General features: G+C 38.3%; 1 protein-coding gene across 1 annotated transcript in view; it reads left to right on the forward strand.

Moving 5' to 3' along the window:
- Positions 1-21,498, forward strand: part of ITGA8 (integrin subunit alpha 8) — a 206,155-nt gene that overhangs the window by 52,275 nt on the left and 132,382 nt on the right. Inside the window, exons 6-11 of the mRNA XM_081087480.1 lie at positions 204-249; positions 3,207-3,332; positions 4,261-4,305; positions 6,787-6,830; positions 8,003-8,059; positions 9,946-9,998. Of these exons, the coding sequence (XP_080943606.1) occupies positions 204-249; positions 3,207-3,332; positions 4,261-4,305; positions 6,787-6,830; positions 8,003-8,059; positions 9,946-9,998 (371 nt within the window). The remainder of the gene's footprint in view (positions 1-203; positions 250-3,206; positions 3,333-4,260; positions 4,306-6,786; positions 6,831-8,002; positions 8,060-9,945; positions 9,999-21,498) is intronic.

Here is a 21,498-nt window from a genome sequence, read left to right on the forward strand (position 1 = left end):
AGTATATAATATAGCACACTAAATAATTGAAAGCAAAAAAAGGAAAATAAAATGGCCTGTATGACTCAGATATAAAGGCTTCTTTTAAAAATTGTTTTTTTTTATGTCCAAGAAATTATTAGAACAAAGCTTATTAACAGTGATTTATCACCCTTAAAAAAGCCTATTTTTCTTTTCCAATTATTGCCATTTCTGTTTTGTAGAACGGAGACCTTATAGTAGGAGGACCTGGGAGTTTTTATTGGCAAGGTATGTCCTGTCAGCAGAGAATATGTGCCTGTTTGTTGTTGCTAACAAGCGGATGAAGCCCAGGAACATCAAACATTGACTCTTTATTATGCTAATTTCATATCTAGGTTCATAGTTTCTCAACTCAGTGAAATATTTCAGTTTGTACTTTGTTATACTGTTGCTGCTTAATTCATTTATTCACCAACTATTTACTGAGGCTATGCCAGGCTTTGGGACAAAATAATGAGTAAAATCAGACATTGTTCCTGCCTTCACAGAGGCTACGACCTGGGGAAAGACACAGGCATTAGCGCAGTGGTTCTCAACCTTCTGGCCCTTTAAATACAGTTCCTCATGTTGTGACCCAACCATAAAATTATTTTTGTTGCTACTTCATAACTGTAATGTTGCTACTGCTATGAATTGTAATGTAAATATCTGATATGCAGGATGGTCTTAGGCGACCCCTGGGAAAGGGTCGTTCGACTGCCAAAGGGGTCGCGACCCACAGGTTGAGAACCGCTGCATTAAAGGCATATTCATACAAGTATTAAGAAACCCCAGGCATGATACTCACTATGAAGGAAGGGTATGTCAAGATGGTGCCATGAGAGTATGGGAAGCTCCTCCAGGGTGGCTGTATGTAGGTGTGTTATATCCTCCGAACACTGGCTGACAGGGAGCTGGACTACAACCTGTATTCTGCTTAGTAGGAAAACCTGAATTCAGGGGCAGGATAGCATTTGCCAGAGGGGATGAGTTACTCTGATTCTTATGGTTTTTAAATTTATTGATTGAGGAGAGAGAGAGAGAGAGAGAGAGAGAGAGAGAGAGAGAGAGAGACCCTATTGGGGGGAGGGGGGGGAGTGTCAAGCTGGCAACTCGTGCATATGCCCTGACCATGCACTGACCGGGAATTGAACCAGCGACCTCTTGCGACTACATCAGCCAAGCCTGGTTGAGTCTTAAGTGTTCCAACTGGGGATCGAATCTGCAACCTTGGCATATCGGAATGCTCTAACCCACTGAGCTACCAGGCTAAGGCCCTCTGATTCACAGGTTAGCTAATCTGGAAGCCATCCTAAACTGAGATCTGAACCCTGAGTAGGAAGTAACTAGATGAAGAGAGGAGGGCTGTGTGGAAATGATCTTGCACACAGATCCATGAAGACATTTGGTCCACACCAACCTATTTAGCCAGCCTCATGTGGCTGAATAAACAACAAACTTATATGATGTGATAACTGAAGCCATGGCTGTGGGCAGGATGTCTAACGAGAGATTATAGAGAATATACACTGAATTTTGGCTGTAAAGTTTAATATAAAGATAGAGTAAAACCTGAGAAAGATGAATAATTGACTGAGGGTGTTTTTTTTTTTAATTGCAAAAGACCTGATTATGTTTAAAAAGCAATGGGAAAGATACAGGAGAGATGAATTTATGATAAAAGTTTATATGAAGTTACTGTTAAGCTTAATTCACACATATACAACTATGAACATCAAATAATTAACATTTCAGCCTTTAAAAATTATTTTGCAAATGAAAAACAATATAATTTATGCAGTGGATGGATAGAAAATTAAGATTGTATTTAAAAATTGCATTTAAAAAGATTGCCTTGTAATCACTTGATTAATTTAATTTTTTCTTTCCTTAAATTGGAAAATGCCTAATACAGATGATTTGCCAAAAATTAGCCATACCAAGGAAGCATTTCTCTGAGACAGATAATTTAAGATTTTATTCAGTCTTAAGACTGTAATGTTTATAGAAGCAGCTAGAGGAAACAAGAAAAGGCAGAAGTGGGTATTTAGCTTTAACCTAGAGAAAATTGGCAAATTCGACAGACATTGTTCAGAAATCCATGTGTAAATACCATTGTCTTAATATAAGAACAGTCATTCGGGCACAGTCATTTGGATATATTTATGGCCTAGTTTGACAGTTTTATTCCTTTTGGACTTTAAGCAAGACTGTGGGAATTATGTGTGAGTTCCCAAAGAATAACTTGGCTTTAAAATTAATGTTAAATGTTAGTTTCTTGAAAGGATCCCTCTATTTTCCTCCCAAAGAGCATGAGATCACACTTTTTCCTTAGATGTCCGTAATAGATATTGGAAGGCATGAACATTGTAGTGGGAAATTGCTGGCCATCTTTTTGTCTTCTGTTCGTCCCAATACAAGCCTATTTCAAGACTTCTGATAGTGGCTTTATATGGGAGAGTTTAACCAAAGTTTTGGTCATATCAATGTTGGTGGCCATGGATTCCCTTTTTTTTTTTTTTTTTTTTTTTGCTAAAATTTCGGATCTCACTATACCTAGCTGTTTCCCACTTTCATAATATTATATTCCATGTGTACATTTTAGCGTAAAAAGTAAATGGCTCAAAGATTTTGTAATTTTTCCCTTTAACAAAGCTATGTTTCATAATTTTTAATCAAATGTTTTAGATTTAAACCATCTGTATTATGTGAGAACACAAAAAGTCTAATTAGAATGCCAAAGGAGACCTTCGTTGTAATGCCAAATACCTAGGAGCAAAACCACCACGTGACCTTAGAGAACGCACTTAAGCTCTTTAGGTCTCAGTTTCCCCACGAGTAAGAAGTTATAACTTGGCTAGATGGTATCAAAGCTGGATGATGTTTGTTCTAGCTAGAGGTCCTGGAATAAAAATTTAATCACATAAATTTTGCCTACAGATGTCTTCACTCTTAGGTATGCTTGTCATTTGAAGGTAGGGGGCTGTGCATGGTGAAGGGAGACAGATAAATTATATAGTTCATCCTTGGTTCTTCCATCAGAATGGAAAGCTCTCCCAGCTGTAACCAACTTCAACTTGCAGTTCTGGTGGCAGGAAGAAAATCCATCGTTGAAAATGCAAGCAATTCCATAATCACTTTTAAAGGAGTGTGTGTTGTTCAGAGGTTCAGACATGCAGTTAATGTAATAATTTGTTTGAACGCAGGTCAGGTGATCACAGCCAGTATTGCAGACATCATTGACAATTACTCATTCAAGGATATTCTAAGGAAACTGGCTCGAGAAAAACAGACGCAAGTGGCTCCAACTTCCAACGATGATAGTTACCTCGGTGAGATAACTCAAGATACTTTTGTTTCCTCAAAAGACAAACATATTAAATGTGTGGACATAGTTTATTCCTCAGTTACCTGATATTATTTTGGCATCTTATAAATGTTTTCTTTTCTTATTAGCTTAGATGGACTCTTAACTTTCCTTTCTTTTGATTCAGTCATGATGTATAACCTACATGATTTGACAGCTATTTTATAGGCTTCGTAATAGCCTCTGACACATAAAATATTTTTCCAGTGATAGATACTGTGTATTGGTGGGGCTGCCCAGGACTACCATGCAGGCAACATGATAGTTGCCTTTCCAGTTTCTACAACAGCAAGAGACTTTCCAGTTGCTAGTATGTTTGAAAATTCATCATGTGCAAACCACACAATGCCATTTCACCACTATTGTTTCCCACCTGTGGTATTCTAATAGGCATTTTGATCAATGCATTTAAAAAATAGTTATGTTTTGTGATCTCACCTCACTTTAGAGCTAAGTGAAATTTGTGGAAAACCATCATTAAATAAATTAGGAAATAGGCCTTGGTGGTGATCAGAAGTAGCAAGACCTGAGCACAAGCGATACCTTTCTGAGTGGCATGTCTGATCATGATGAATCAGTGACTAAAATGCACTGGTCGCCATTTATACTCCAAGGTGGGTTATGAAGCAGTCCTGCTTTAAAAAGTGATCTCAGACTCTGTTGCCACAGTCAGAAATATTATGCTTCCAGGATTTAGAACAAAAGTGTTCATATTGGTGTGATTAATTTTTCTCTTTATACAACCTTAATCTTTTATGCTACAATATTTGTTGAGATTTCTGTACAAAGCAGTACTATGGTAGATCTTTAATTTTTCTAGAGATATAGCTCATTTATTTATAAAGCTTCGAACATATAATTATTTGTCTTTATTTTTGTTTTCTTTAAAACAGGATATTCAGTTGCTGCTGGGGAATTTACAGGAGATGCTCAGCAAGGTGAGAGACATTGTGGCCTATAAGTTATTTATGAAACATGGGAGAAAGGTAAAAATGACCCAAAAATACCTTTTACAAATGTAATTTTCTTTCTTACACAACATGTATATAAATGGAATCCCAGAATGTATGTGAAATTTTGTAGAAAAACAAACAAACAAAAATACACTTTGGCATAGATTTTTAAGTCTTGAAGAATTGCATACAAATGAATGTCAATCCTTATGCAATCTAGTTAAGCAATAAAATATTAGTCCAGTAGTCCCGTGCTAGGATTAAAAATATAGATGATTAAATGACTTAGACGAAAGCCATGCTGTTGTTGACTGTCAGGAGCATTTGACAGAGTTAATCTCTCCCTCCTCATTTCTTTCCTTGGCTTCTCAGACAGTGGCAGCCCCTTCTCCATCTCTCCCTGATTGCTCTTTAATTTCCCCTCCTCATCTACATGACCTAGGTTTAAATACTGCAACTCTTCTTTATTCATTGAATTCTCTCTAGTAATCTCATCCAGCGTCATCAATTCTTCAGCTTACACTGAATTCCAAGTTCATGTGTCCAACACTCAGCATCTCTCTAAATAGCTATCCTAAACTTAAGGTGCTCAAAACGGAACTCCTGACCTTCCCTACTGACATGCTCTCCCCTCCATCGTCTCCATTTCAGTAAGTGGCAATGCCAACCTCCCAGTTGTTCAAACCAAATACTTTGAAGTCAGCCTTGAACTGTGTTCTTTCTCTCACACCCCTTATCCTTGACCAAATCCTGCTAACTAAACTCTCAAATTAAGACCAGAATCTGACCACTTCTCACCTCCTTCTCAGCATCTACTCTGATCCACTGACATAATGAAAAAAAAAAACAACCCTCTATTTTTAAAATTGATGGCCTCTTCTAACTAGAGTATCAGCAATAGCTTCCTAGCTGGCCGCCCTGCATTCACCTCTGCCCTCCTGGAGTCTACCCTGAACACAAAAGCCAAAGTGGCTCTGGAGAAACAAAAATCAGATTGTGAAACTTCTTTGCTTACAATGATGTTCTGACTAATTCGGGATAAAATCCAAATCTTCACAATGACCTAAAAAGCTCTAATCATGAAATCACTAATTGCTTTGATTTTATCTCCTACCCCTTTACCCTTCTCTCCTTCTACTCCAGCCACCATGGCCTCCTTGCTTTCCTCTGAATATTCCAGACACATTTGTACCTCAGGACCTTTGCACTTCTTCCCCCTGACTAGAACATAGTTCTGGCAGATTTCCATCTTTATTTCCCCACTTTCTTTAGCCTTTGCTCAAGTGTCACCTTTTCTTTAAGTCATTCCCTGACTAACCTAATACATCACAAGTCCTTCCTCATCCCAACACTGCACTTCCTGTACCATTGCACTGTTTGGTTTTCTCTGCTATACTCATCTGCTTCTAACATACCATTTAATTAGCTCTATTTTTTAAATTGATGGCCTCTTCCAACTAGGTTATTAGCTCCATGGGAGCAGGGGGTTTTGTGTTTTGTTCACTGTGTATTCTCTGTGTGCCTATAAATATTTATTGATTAAATGAGTTAATATACTACCGAAAAGTCCAACCTCTAGCCCCAAATGAATCTCCTCTATTAATGCTAACAGCATGACCCCCCAACTTTGCTAATGTTCAGCACATTAATGCTGGAATTTGAGCTCTACCTTTAGGAGCAGGAATGGGGGAAGGGAAATTTAAATGGAAAGGAACTGTCTTCCAGGGCTTTCTTTAAATTAAACTAAAATTTTAACCCCGATTAATCAAATAATAGTTGGATTTATAGAAATGAGAGCTGGAAAGATCTTTGATAATCAGAGATTCCAACTTCCCCCTATTGCAAGGGACTGGGAAAAAAAGTTTCAATGACTCATCCCAGGTATATGAGAGTGCAAAGAACCAAAACCATTTCTTTCTGAATCGACAGCCAGATCCGTGTGCCTTGGCATGCCTGCCCGCTTCCGGCCAGCGTTGTTTCCTGTGTCTCTATCATTGAATCTTTCTTGGCTGCCAGGCTGCCCCCTAATTCTTCTGCCAACAAACATCCCCAGGGGACAGACTCCTATCATGTTCAAAAATCAAAATTATTTTAACATTTTAGTGTGACAGGAACTGTTAACTTTTTAAACTGTTATAAAGTTGTCACTGCTGTGAAAGCTAGAGCAATCAGGGTAAGAGGTTTAACCCAGAAATCACACGCAGACCTGAGAGAAGCCAGGCTTATGGTCTGGAGGCAGAAACATGGAGACTGGTGTCAGAGACGGCTAAATCTCAAAGTACAGCTTTGGACTTCTGTTTTCTATTGTCTGCAGCAGAAACAAAATCCAATGCATGCAACCATGACTTCAAACTTCCAGTTCTCTACATGATGTACTCATTTAAAAACTATCTTTAACTGATTTGTTGTGTAGCTGTAAAGTAGGTATAGGTAACTTACCTTCTAAATGACCGTTTTTATCACCAGAATTGGTTGCTGGAGTTCCAAGAGGAGCAAGGAATTTTGGATATGTGAGTACTAAGGTTTCATTACAGGATATTTTCTTATGCATGCACAGAAATGTTTTGTTTCATACAACTTTTAACTCCTTTCAAATGCCCTTTATGCAGCAAGCCCCTACTAAGTTGTACTGGTTTGCTTATTAAAAGGGAGGCTAGTTCTTTTTTATGATCTGGTTGCAGGACCAGCCACATAAATGGTGGCACCCAGTGCAAGAAAATGCAGGGTCCCTGTTCAAAAGTGTTAAGACATTCAGGCCAGTGACAGTGGGCATTAACGCAAGGGTGGGCCCGGTGTGACTGCACAGGTCACTCACCTATGAAGGCAGCCAGATCCTTGTGCATAATCTAGGGATAATATCAGAGGACCCCACTGTTGATATGACCAACATTTGAGTATGTCTCCTATGGTGGAAATAGTAAAATCAATTGTTATCTCACAGCTTTCGTCCATCTGTATCTGTGTGTCCTTTTCCTATAAGGACTCCAGTCCTTTTCCTATAAGGACTGCAGGCATTAGATACAGGGCCTACCCTAAATCCAGGATAATTTTATCTTAAGATCCTTAACTTATTTAATCTACAAAGACCCTACTTCCCAATAACAGCATGGATTTTGGAGAGATACTATTCAAATCCATTATAACTAGTTGCTCCCAAATTAGGAAAAGGCAATAAGTAGACCTTATACAAAAAACTTTTAAAATAAAAATATTTTAAGTAGTGTTTAATTTTTAGAAGTCTAGTATACTTGTAATATTTCCGGATTTGGGTTTAGCTGAATAGAATTAAAAGGAATAATTTTGCTTCATGAATATCTTTTCTCATAATAACATGAATCTATACAAAATGAAGCTATACAAAAAAAATGGATCTGTACAAAAATCCTGGTTAGATCAGTTAACTGACCATGACATTTATTTTTCTCAGCATTCTTGAATTCAAATTTTGTTTCTCCACTTCAGAGTAATAAGAATGTATTTTGTCTGAAAGGATCCCCAGACTTCACCATAAACAAAAAGTTCAATAAGATTTTTAAAAGATGACTCTACTTATGAGCTTACATTTTAATTTTACATATAGCTAACCATTTATCACTCTTTTCAAAAAATGATTTAAGTTATAATTACATTTTTCTCTAATTCTATATCAAATGATGTAACCTATCTAATTTTATGCTTTCAGGTTTCAATCATTAACTCTACAGATATGACTTTTATTCAGAATTTCACTGGTGAACAGGTAAAGACATTTTAATATCACATAATGTCACTTGGTCCTAATAGCATATAGTAATATTTATATAATTTATTCTTTTATAAAATATTTTCTGAGCACCTACTATGTTCTGGAAGCTGTTCTAGGCACTGTGAATATAACCATGCATCTGACAGACAAGAATCCAGCTCTCAGGCAGCAGTATCAGGGTGGCAGTTGAGGAGGATGACAATTAATTAACAAATAAATAAATGCCCATTATCATTTCAGACAGTGATAAGTTATATAAAAACAGATTATGACCCTTAAAATCCAAAATGCCACTAACTGCTGGGATTTGAGAGCAATCCTGTTATATTGCTGCCCTGGATGTAGTGTGCCTGGTGGTGAGTTCTGGGTTCCCATATTCCATCTGAGGAGACCGAGGCTTCTCATATGTCCCATTGTATTGGCCAGAGTCAGTGATCCTGAATTTTTCAATGAACACAGAGCATTTTTGTCATCTTCCCCCATAAATTGTGGCTATAGTCTATCCATTACTCTGCAATTTTCAACAAAGCATTTAACAATGGCTCTCGCAATACTCCTGTGGTAAATATGGAGAAATAAGGCTGAGATGATGGTGAAATTGGCTGGATTTATGTATTTTGAACAACTATTCCCAAGTAGTAATAATGGTTTAGTGAAAATCAGGCAAGTCTTCTCCTTTGCCCAGATTTGTTTTACATTTTATACTTGTTTTACCTTAAAAGCTCCTTAAATGTTGTTAAATTTGGCCTTTCTATAACTGCTCATCCTCAATACCACCTACTTCTGCAATCTTGAACCTGAGAACCTAATACATAAGTGATGAAATTCCTCTGGCCAAAGGCCACACAATGCCATACCAGGAATAAGAATGTGACTGTAAATGTTTGGAATAGAGAAAAGAGGTCGGAGGATTGAATTGCTGTGACACTTGTTCACTCCTGAATGCATTCTCTTTGCGAAGAGTGTCTTCCACCTGGCACCTACTTTGAGTCAGATAAATCCTGGTCAGGCAGTGAGGACAGAAGAGTGAACAACACAGACCAACATCTTCGCCTTCTGTGGAACACACTTTTAGTGGGGAGGCTAATTCGGCTTAAGCACTGGATGGCAGAATATGGAAGCAAAAAAAAAATAAAATAAAAAAATCCTGGAAAGCTGAAACAATGGGCCAAATCTGAAAAGGTTATAAATCTTGAAAGCATAGGTTGAAAAACAAAAACCTAAGAGCTAGAACATGTGGAGATTGTGATACCCTGGTTACATTCATAAAAGACGTAGGAACCTTACTTGACGATAAACTCAGTATGAATTGATGCTGAAATGCAGTTTTCCCCCAATTAAATCCCTTTTTATTCTTCAATGATATAAAGGGGCCAAAGAAGAGATTGTAAATCCTATTTAAGAGGAGTGTCAGTGTGCTCTTGGGTTATCAGCTTCTCTTTGGTATCACATGTAGTATATCTAAGAAGAAGGGGCCAGGATGGTATTCCGGCTAAAAATATTTCCATATGGGATTTCATATGGAAGTGGAATTATATTTATTCTGTGAGGTTCAAATCTGTAGAACTAGGTAGGTTTATGGACTAGAAGTTACCGAATGGCCAATTTTAGTAAAGAACATTCTAGTAACTGAGTCCACAAATTGAATGGGCTGATTGTTGAACATCTTCCAAGGGTGTGCAAGTAGATGTCAGGGGACTAGAGGGGGAAATTATGCATTGGGTCAGGGGTTAGGTTAAATGACTTCAAGACTCTGTCCATATCCAAGAGTATGAATTTAAATGCAAAAATGTGCTGCAATGAGATTAATACTTCAGGGAAAATTGAGACATGACTTTGAAAATGACAAAATATGTCATCTTATGTTTTGTCCTTTGCAGATGGCATCTTATTTTGGATATACAGTTGCAGTATCAGATATTAACAATGATGGGTAAGTTAATAAGAATCACCGCATTCACCATGTATTATACTTATCCATAAAAATGTTATATTTTTCCCCTTAATGAAATACATCCTTCCATGTCTCCTAAACAAGATTGAGACTCTCTTGTTTTAACTTTTTTGGGGGATCAGGGCAAGAGGATATATTCCCTAAAAAGTTCGTTGTAATCCTAGTTTATGTCTTTACTGAGATTCCCAATAGTCACTGATGATTCAAATTCCACAGCCATTGAAGAATTTGCTAATGTGTCTCTTTTCACCCTTTAGCAAGTGATACATTCATAAAACATTTGCACATAAATATTTTTCTCTCTTTTTAAAAAATATTTTTTCTCTTCATATTGCTTTTTAAAAAATATATTTATTGTTGAGAATATTACAGATGTCCCCCACTCCTCCACTCCCCCCCCCCCCCCGCCACATTGCCCTCCTCCACCCAGATCCTGCCCCACCCCAGGCCTTCACCACCCTATTGGCTGTGTCCATGGGTAATGCATATATGCATATAAGATCTTTGGTTAATCTCTTCCTTGTCCCCCCCACCCTTTCCCTCTGAGATTTGTCAGTTTGTTCCATGCTTCCATGCATCTGGTTCTATTTTATTTGTCAGTTTATTTTGTTCATTAGATTGTTTTTATTTTTAGATTCAATTATTGATAGATATGTATTTATTGTCATTTTATTGTTCATATGTTTGGTCTTTTTTTTCCTTCTTCTTCTTAAAGAAGACCCTTCAACATTACATGTAATACTGGTTTGGTGGTGATGAACTCCTTTACTTTGTTTTTAATCTGTGAAGCTCTTTATCGGACCTTCAATTCTAAATGATAGCTTTGCTGGGTAGAGTAATCTTGGATGTAGGTCCTTGCTATTCTTCACTTTGAATATTTCTTGTTACTCCCTTCTGGCCTGCAAAGTTTCTGTTGAGAAATCAGCTGACAGTCGTATGGGTACTCCCTTGTAGGTAACTAACTGCTTTTCCCTTGCTGCTTTTAAGATTCTCTCTTTGTCTTTAACCTTTGGCATTTTAATTATGCTGGGTGTTGGTGTGGGCCTCTTTGGGTTCCTCTTGTTTGGGACTGTGCTGCCTGGCCTTGTAAGTCTATTTCTTTCACCAGCTAGGGAAAGTTTTCTGTCATTATTTTTTCAAATAGATTTTTCAATTTCTTGCTCCTTCTCTTTTCCTTCTGGCACCCCCATGATGTGAATGTTGGTATCCTTGAAGTTGTCCCAGAGGTTCTTTACACTCTCTTTGTATTTTTGGATTCTTTTTTCTTTTTACTCTTCTGGATGGGTGTTTTCTTGCTTTCTCATATTCCAAACCACTAATTTGATTCTCAGCATCCTCTACTCTATTGTTGAATCCCTGTAAAGTATTCTTTGTTTTAGTTAGTGTATCCTTCATTTCTAACTGGTCCTTTTTCATGTCTTTGATTTTCTTACTAATTTCCTTGTAATTCTTACTAAGTTTTTTGAAGGTCCCATTAAGTTCCTTGAGCATCCTTATAACCATTGTTTTGAATTCTATATCTAGTAGTTTGCTTGCTTCTGTTTCACTTAGTTCTTTTTCTGGAGATTTCTTCTGTTCTTTCATTTGTGACATGTTTCTTTGTCTCTGCACTTTGGCTACTTACCTGTGATTGTTTCTATGTATTAGGTAGAGCTTCTATGTCTCCTGGAATTGCTAGAGTGGCCTTGTGAAGTAGATGTCTTGTAGGGTCCAGTGGCTTAGCCTCCCCACTCATTTGAGATGGGCACTCTAGGTACACCCCTGTTTAGGCTGTGTGTACTCTCCTCTTGTGGTTGAGCTTTGATTACTGTTGGAATCAACCTCCAGGTCAATTGGCTGTGAGGACCAACTGTGACTACAGCAAAAGAGGTGCTGTGCAGGAGACACCCCTATGGAGCAGGACTTGCCTCAGAGGGGCTTTGGTATTCACTTTTCCCCTTGAGTGTGTTACTCGTGTATATGGTAGCCTTGTAAACTGGCATGGTATGAAACTGTCCACTGGGTGCACTGGCTCTAGGTCCTCCCAGGAGGTACAAAGTTAGCCACTGCCTCAGTTTTGCCTGGGGAAGCCTGTCAGGAGCTACGGAGTAATCTGCAGATGGCTGATACTTGTGTTGGGCTTATAGGTGCCCAGAAGAGGCCAAGTTGTGAACCTTGTCAAGCTGCTACTAGTACCAGGCTTAGGGCCACTTATTGAGAGTTATGGGCACACTGAGTCCAGCTGCTGCTTGTTTAAGAGATTTTAGGAAAGTCTATAACCTGAGCCAGAACAGGCCATTCATCTGGGAAAGGACACTGAAAACAATTTGGGTGCGACTACAAATTAGGTGGGGTGCAATATCAGGGAATTATCAGGGTGGGGTGAACAGTGTGGGCCAGGTTGATGGAGACTCAGATATGGCACCTGTCAGTCAGCTCTGTTGAGGGAAGTCTCAGCACTTTTGTCTGGGAGAAAGCTGCCCTGAGTTCTTTCCCTGATGCCAGACAATTTAATTCCTCTCATATGTCCCTGAATCCTTTCAAGCTGCTGCCCCAGTGCTAGAACTCAGAGGAAGTGAGTCCAGGTAAATCAGTGCGCTAGCCCTTTAAGAGGAACTGCCGGGGACTCCTGCAGCCTCTGTGTCACTCACCCACAATCCCTGCTAGTTGCTACAGCCAGAAGTTATGGGAATTTCTCTTCCCAGCACTGGAAGCTTGGGTTGAGGTGTCTGGTGTGGGGTTGGGACCCCTTGCTCCTCACAGGGTACCTCTGACGCCAAGATATCTCTGCCAATTTAAAAAAAACACCACATGTGGGTGTTGGACCAGCTTGTTCTGGGCCTCTGCTTCTCCTACCAGTCTCATTGTGCTTTCTTCTTTACTTCCCTAGTTGTTGAATTTCTGTTCAGCCAGATTACAGGTGGTTCTAAATGATGGCTGTTCTGCATTTTAGTTGTAGTTTTGATGTGGTTGTGGGAGGATGAGAGTATCGAGTGTACTTACACTGCCATCTTGGTTCCCTCTTCACATTGGTTTAACTGACATACTAGTAATGCCATGAAGGAGATAAAATAATAATTTTTTTTTCAGATTATGGCAGTAAATTAAATTTGAGCTTGGACCAAACAACATGATAAATTATGTTCATGTTTAAGTCATTACTTCGAAAATAATATTTAACATCTTTTGAATTCACTAAAAGTACCTGACAATTAAAACAAATGATCAATTAATAAAAACCAATAAAATGAGACAAACATCATATTATCCATCCAATTAATATTGTTGGAGCACCTATTATGTGCCAGGCATTGTTCTCAGTGCCCAGAATAAGTTTCTGTGCCCAAGAGCTCACATTTTTGTAGAAAGAAAATAGCTGAAGAAACCTGACTGTGTTTCAGGATCTGGCTAAGCACATTATATTCATTATTGATGGACATTAGCTGTGACCTTTGTACAGCTAAAATGTACTTTATACATTATGTGGTAGCATATGACTGGAGGTACATTTAGTAACTTTTGTACCTTTTGGAAAATATCTCTGTATTTTCTTTCATTGAACATATATTTCTTGAGCATCTACTATATCTTAGCACTGTTCTGCATTCTGGGTTATAGCAGAGAACAAAATGGAAACCCCTGGCCTCATCAAGGTTATATGAAGAGTTGTGGGGTGGTGTAGAAGCTACAGACAAAAATAAACAAATCAAGTAAAGAGTATGTTAGCTCATGATGAGCACTATGTAGGAAATAAATAGAAGGACTGAAAGCAACCAAGATGTCCTTCAGTAGGTAAATGTATAAATAAACTGTATTACATCCAGACAATGGAATATTTTTCAGTACTAAAAAAAAAGAGCTATCAAGCCATGAAAAAACATAGAGGGAACTTAAATACACATTATTAAGTAAATGAGGACCATCTGAAAGGCTACATAGTGTATGATTCCAACGATATGAAATTCTGGAAAAGACAAAGTTATCCTCTATAATATAGAGGCAATATGCAAATTAACCCACACACCCTCACGAGGTGGCTGCCTACAACTAGGCCAGCAGGGGGTTAGTGAGGGACCACCGAATGACTGAACAAGCAGGCTGCGTGGGGTGACCAGGCTGGCAGGGGAGTTAATGAGGGACGACCAAACAAGCAGGCTACATGGGGCGACCAGGCCAGCAGGGGTGTTAGTGAGGGATGACCAAACGACTGAACAGCAGGCTGCGTGGGGTGACCAGGCTGGGGGGGGGGGGCGGCTGTGAGAGGTGACCAGGCCAGCAGGGGAGGCAGCTGGGGGTGACCAGGCCAGCAGGGGTGGGGGTGCACTTGGGGGCGACCAGGCTGGCAGGGGGGGCAGTTGGGACCCCCATTCACAAGTTCCCACCTGGATGAACTGCATTTGTTATTAGAGCCTTTTAGTAATTTAGAAAAAAAATGGCCGAAGAAGAACTTGAGTCTAAAACATGGCATGTTGTCCATATTTAGGAAGCCCATTCTTTAAGGAAAACAAACAAACAAAAAACCCCAGTGGCCTGTAGGATATGTGTAAATGCATTTCTCTCAACAGATGGTGACACAGCAAGACAAGGGCTTCTCCCTGGGAGCCTTGCAGCATTTGATAGGACATAGATGAGCTCCATATGGACTCTTTACACTGCATTTAAAAATACACTTATCTTAATATTGCTATTTTAAAAAATAAAGTGCCCTAGATTCTCTGTTTGTATGTGATTTGCTGTTTTTAATTATTTAGATGGTATGTAAATTCGAGGTCTTGTTAAAAAGGAGTATGCCGTAGAAGCCACTGAGAACCTCTCATCTCAAATAGAGATAGCTAATGCATACGAAGTCTGAGTTTATACTAATGAAGGTGTAATTGCTATTCCCTCTGCAGCGCCTGCTTTTCTAAAATAATCATTTGTGTTATTGGCTGTAAAATAGACACAGATAAGAAAAGTATGGCATCTTGTATGTCTGGGATTATACTTGATCCCAGAATGGGGGTCTGAAAACCACTAGTAACAGTGACAACCAGTGTCCCCACCTGCCTGGATGTACTCATCCGCAGGGAAGGTACAGAATAACCCATCTGGACAGAGACATGGACTTGCAGTCCCTCAAAAACCTCAGTGGAACAAGAAAAGAACAGCAGGAAATCATGTGTGGCAGTGACTTTTCCTAAGTCCCGTGATGGCTCCAGGTCAGACACATGTGGCCTCTCTTTGAGAAAGAATGCTTTTGTCTTTCTCAATTTCTGGCCAGATTTCTGGCAGAGACCCTAAGGCTGCATGAGATTTACAGCAAACAAATCCTTATCACAATTTTCCTGGATATTATATATTTTGTCTCCCCAGTTTTCCAGTTTCAAATGCAGCAAACTCATTCTCCACAGAAACTACGGTAGACCCTAATACTACTATTAAGCCATAAAATTTTTATGATTAGCAAACAATTTTTTCTTCTCAACGTGCCTTCATGTGTAACATATCTAAAACCATACAACCACTTAGTACTGCAATCCAGTGAAACATCCTAAAATTCACTCATGAGGAAACTGAGGCACAGAATAAGTGAATTGCCCAAGATCACACACATCTTGACTAGTTCTGAACCTTCTGCTATTTTTTTCAACAATTTTTTTTTTACTGTATACAGAGAACACTTTATTAAGCTCTATAAAATATATAATTTCAGTCTTCAAGGTTTTATAATCTGTATTAGGAATTTTTTTCTTCTTTAAAAATATGTTTTTATTGATTTTAGAAAAAGAGGCATGGAGAGGGGGTTAAAGAGAGAGATGTGAGAGAGAAGCATTGATCAGCTGCCTCCTGTACTCGCCACACTGGGGATTGAGCCTGAAACCCAGGCATGTGCCCTGACTGAGAATTGAACCAGTGACCCTTTGGTGCAACTGAGCCACACTGCCTAGGGCTGTATTAGGAATTTTCAATCAGATAAGTGAGTAAAATAATGGCATACTCTCATTTTTAAAAGCTGAGAAATGGGGAAAATTAGTATATTTGTCACTGAAGAAATCCAATAACCTCTTCTATATTTTAAAATAAAAATTATGTATTAAAGGTGTACAACAAAGTGTTTTGTTATAAATATACATAGCAAAATGATCACTGTGTTCAAGCCAATTATCATTTAGCTAATAACCAACTGTGTGATCCATGCGTGGGGTGGCAGGGAGGTGAGAGCACCTGAGATCTACTCTCAGCAAATTTCCACAATACAATACAGTAACAGTAACTATAGTCCTCATGCTGCTCTCGACTTATTCACTCTACATAACTGCAACTTAGTACCCTTTGGCCAACATCTCATTTCCTTTACCTCCTCACCCCGGGAACCACCATTCTACTTTCTATGAATATATATATATATATATATATATATATATATATATATATATATATATATGTGTGTGTGTGTGTGTACATATATTTAAAGACATGTAGAAATAGTCTATATAGATTTCAGTAACCTTAAATAAAAGTTATGGTAGAAGAATAAAATATATCTATGTTTTAAATGTTTTACTCTATTTTGGCTGTTGATAAAAAAACTACATTTCTATTTATTAAGTATGCATTTGAATAATTTACATTATTTTTATAAGTATGATTTTTACATTGTAAAAATATAAAATCATGATTTCAAAGTTATTTCACCCAAAGAACTTTAAGATTTTCTTTAATTATGCTAAAAATAACTGGTGGCTTTTGCTGTTGATAATCCTCATCCTAGCATATTTTTCCCATTGATTTTTAGAGAGAGAATGGGAGGGAGGGGGAAGGAGAGAGAGAGAGAGAGAGAGAGAGAGAGAGAGAGAGAGAGAGAGAGACATTGATCTGAGAGAGATACATCAATTGGCTGTTTCCTGCACGCACATTTACTGGGCCAGGGATTGAACCTGTATCCGAGGTACATGCTCTTGACTGGGAATAGAATTTGAGACCCTTCAGTGCATGGGCCAATGCTAAAAGCACTGAGCCAAACCAGCCAGGGCCTGACTGATGTAAATGGTTTTTAAGTTCATGGCATATAAGAAAATCAGTTTGTTTGATTATATGAAAAATAGTCACAGCTACATTTTACTGAGTCATGGGTTATTATTCATAGATAGTTTTACAGAGTCTATGGCTTCTACAATTTTTCTAAAATTTACAAATTCCTTTCTAGCTTTCCCAGCATTTATTAGTTATTAAGGAAGTATTAGTGAGCATTCATTACCAAGCAGAGTTCAGTACTAGATTTGAGATCTAATTTTTTATTTTCCCAAATTCATATTATATGTATAGGGTGGGGCAGAAGTAGGTTCACAGTTGTTTGTATGGAAAATAATACATTAATTAATAAATAATAACACAACAATAAATTCTGTTTCATGTACTCACAACTGTACTGGTAAACCCGCTTTCCCCCCACTCTGTATCTTTTCTGGTAAACCCAGTGGATGGTGTGCCGTGACTCAGAATAAGATTAAGAACATCACTCAGTTGGTTGGTTGTTCAGTGCTCAGAAGCCAGCACTCGCCATGTTTTGTGGATTGAGCCAAACTTTCTCCAGCCAAGAGATAATGAAGAACTATTGTGAGCGAGGTTACCCACTGAACATTCTTTTCTATCCATTATACAACAAAAGCAAGGTTCCTACAAATGCTCCAAAATCTCAACATCAGGAAGAAAGAAAAAAAAAAAGAAAAGTCATTAAGTCATGTGATCAAATAAGGCAATTTTTGAGAATTTCTCCCCCTCCTCAATTTTTTATTTAAAAGAATCTCCAGAGCCATAACCTGTTTGGCTCAGTGGATAGAGTGTCGGCCTGCGGACTGAAAGGTCCCAGGTTCGATTCTGGCCAAGGGCATGCACCTTGGTTGCGGGCACATCCCCACTAGGAGGTGTGCAGGAGGCAGCTGATCGATGTTTCTCTCATCGATGTTTCTAACTCTCTATCCCTCTCCCTTCCTCTCTGTAAAAAATCAATAAAATATATTTAAAAAAATGAAATAAAAGAATTTCCAGATATTATGGTTGGACTCAAAAGTTTAGACCAAACAGTTGTGTGCATGCTGGTTGGTGGCTGATATTGTCAACCCTGTGATAATTTTGAAAATGTAAACAAAGCTGGTGAAATTAACTTTAGTTTAGTTATCTTAAAATAGCCAGAGCTACAAACCCAGTCAATGTAAACTCTGTTTGGAATTTCTGGACAAACTTAGCAACAAATGGAGATGATATTTTTCATCTTGAGCCCAAGCAAGCAAATCTTTTTTTTTTCTTCTAATGGCTTTTGAAACTTACAGTATTTATACTATTTCAAAAATTCACAGAATTACAATTTTAACAATTGTATTGTTTCTAGCCTCTGAAGGGCCAAAAGGAAATAAGTTTAAAAAGATTCCTAGCAATTATTCAACTTGAGAGCATTTTAGAAAATACTTATTTGAAAGGAAGCAGCTTTGGGAAACTATGTTTTGGTGCTAGATTTAGTTTAAGTATGTTCTCTCATACAAGAGAGATAATTATGATAGAAATAAGTAGATAGTCTAGAAAACTAAAACATAAAGAGATTATAAATTAAATTGATCTGTAATATAATTGATAAGCTATTTTAGTTCTTGCCTATCATAAAAGAATTAAGGTCAATTAGTTATACTGTCTTCTAATCTGCGTTCTTTTGTAAATAACTACATTTTGAAAATGAGTCAGGAGCATTAGCATGTAATATATATTATTGGGGAAAAATGAAACAGAAAATGTATATATTAAATTAACACATTAACACCATTTGGCTGCAGAAAACTTGAATCCAGATTTTTCATATTGAATATTTTCATTGGGGGTTCTCTCACCATCTCTTTTTCATTGTATTTATGCTCTGCTTTTCAGGAATATGTTTATATTGTTTCTATATCAAATATCATATAAAGTATGATAAATTGAGCTTTGTCTGGATGTATACATGAAAAAGAGACATAAATAAAACCTGTGTGAAAGATACACAGAGATTTAAAGAAATAGACATTTCAGATAAAATGAAATTTAGCACATATATCCTACTTTTATAAAATGCCTTTACATAATATCTTAGATCTCATCAAAGCACCAACATGACCCAAACAGACAGAAGATAGCTTTTAATGAAAATCTGATCACTATTATTTCTTTTTAAAAATATATATTTTATTGATATCCTACAGAGAGGAAGGGAGAGGGATAGAGAGTTAGAAGCATCAATGAGAGAGAAACATCGATCAGCTGCCTCCTGCACACCTCTTACTGGGGATGTGCCTGCAACCAAGGTACATGCCCTTGACCGGAATTGAACCCGGGACCTTTCAGTCCGTAGGCCGATGCTCTATCCACTTAGCCAAACTGGTCAGGGCCACTATTATTTCTTCATCATTGTTTTATATATACCTATATATGTATGTAAATGTATGTATTTATACATGTACTACAGGCCCAGTGCACAAAATTCGTGCATGAGGGAGGGGGGGAGGGTCCCTAAGCCCGGCCTGCACCCTTTTTCAATCCAGAACCCCTTGGGGGATATCCAACTGCCAGTTTAGTCCCGATCCCACAGGTATCTCTGTGGGATCGGGCCTAAACCGGCAGTAGGACATCCCTCTCGCAATCCAGGACCACTGACTCCTAACTACTTGCTTGTCTGCCTGCCTGATCGCCCCTAAACACTTGTCTGCCTGCCTGATTGCCCCTAACCCCTCTGCCTGCCAGCCTGATTGCCCCTAACCACCCTGCATGCTTCTCATTGCACCTAACCACTCGCCTGCCTGCCTCATCACCCCTAACCACTCTGTCTGCCTGCCTGGTTGCCCCTAACCCCTCTGCCTGCCTCATCACCCCTAACCACTTTCCTGCCTGCCTGATCATCCCTAACTGCTCACCTGCCTGTCTGATCACCCCTAACCACTTGCCTGCCTGCCTGATTGTCCCCAACTGCTCACCTGCCTGCCTGATTGCCCCTTACTGCCTCTTCCTCGACCCCCACCACCATGGCTTTGTCCCAAAGGACACCTGGAATGACATCCAGAAGTCATTTGGCTGTCCAGTCTAATTAGCATATTACTCTTTTATTACTATAGATGAATATCATATTTATACAAGGTGTCCCCCCCAAAATATATACACACTTTTTTTCTGATAGCTTATTTGATGTTTCATTTTTTTCATATTTAACCCATTGGATTTAATAATTATTCAAATGTAGATTTAATAATTATAAATTTTTTAGGATACACTATATATATCATCCAGACTGTTACTATATATATTCTCTCAAGATTGAACACACCCTATTATATAACTACTTTATCAGAAGGTCAATGGAAAACATCTTTACCAATAAATATTTTAAATCTTTAAACTTGAGCACCACAACCGTGAATAGCAACCACCAGAGGAGCTGCTAACAACTGAGGAGCAGCTGCTACCACAACCACCTGAGGAACAACTGCAGCCCGAGGAGCCACTGCCACCCAAGGAGCAGCCACTGAATGACTCAACATCTAGATATGGCGGTATGATCAAACATGGATAGACAAAGAAACCCCCAAAGGAAAGAAAAGGAGGATTCACCAGAAAAGCAGCTAAGTGATACAGAGGCATGCAACATGACAGAAAAAGAACTCAGATTAAGGGTCCTAGAGTGCATAAACCAGATGGAGGAAAAAATCAACAACTTCTGCAAGAAGCAAGAAGAAACAGATGAAAAAGTCAATAAATTATGTAAGAACCAAGAAGAAAAGAAGAGTTATATAGCTGCAATAAAAAACACCATTGAAAGTTTCAACAGTAGACTAGGAGAAGCAGAGGACCGAATTAGCAAATTAGAAGACAGGGAAACAAAACACACCCAAACTGAACAGCAATTGGAGAAAAAAATTAAAAGACAGGAGGAGAGCCTAAGGGAGCTATGGGGCAACATGAAACGAAACAACATAAGAATAATAGGGGTGCCAGAACAACAGAAAGAGGAACAAGGGTTAGAAAACCTATTTGAAGAAATAATATCAGAAAACTTCCCAGAGGTGGGGAAGAAAAAAATCACACAAGCCCAGAGAGTCCCAAACAAGGTGAACCCGAAAAGACCCACACCAAGACACATCATAATTACCATGGCAAATGTTCAGGACAAAGAGAGAATCTTACAGGCTGCAAGAGAGAGACAGAAAGTTACATTCAAGGGATCTCCCATTAGATTATCAAATGATTTCTCAACAGAAACACATCAGGCCAGAAAAGAATGGACAGAAATTTACAAAGTGACACAAAGCAAAGGACTGAATCCAAGAATACTCTATCCAGCAAGGCTAAAATTAAAAATAGAAGGGGAAATAAGAAGCTTCACAGACAAAAAAAGGCTAATGGAGTTTATCACCACCAAGCCAGCAATGCAAGAAATGCTAAAGGGACTGGTGTAAAAAGAAGAAATAAAAAGCTCAGAAAGAAAACAGCCACACCAAAAAAGAAA

This window comes from Myotis nattereri, assembly GCF_964212035.1.
Source record: "Myotis nattereri genome assembly, chromosome: 1".
Taxonomy (NCBI): Eukaryota; Metazoa; Chordata; class Mammalia; order Chiroptera; family Vespertilionidae; genus Myotis; species Myotis nattereri.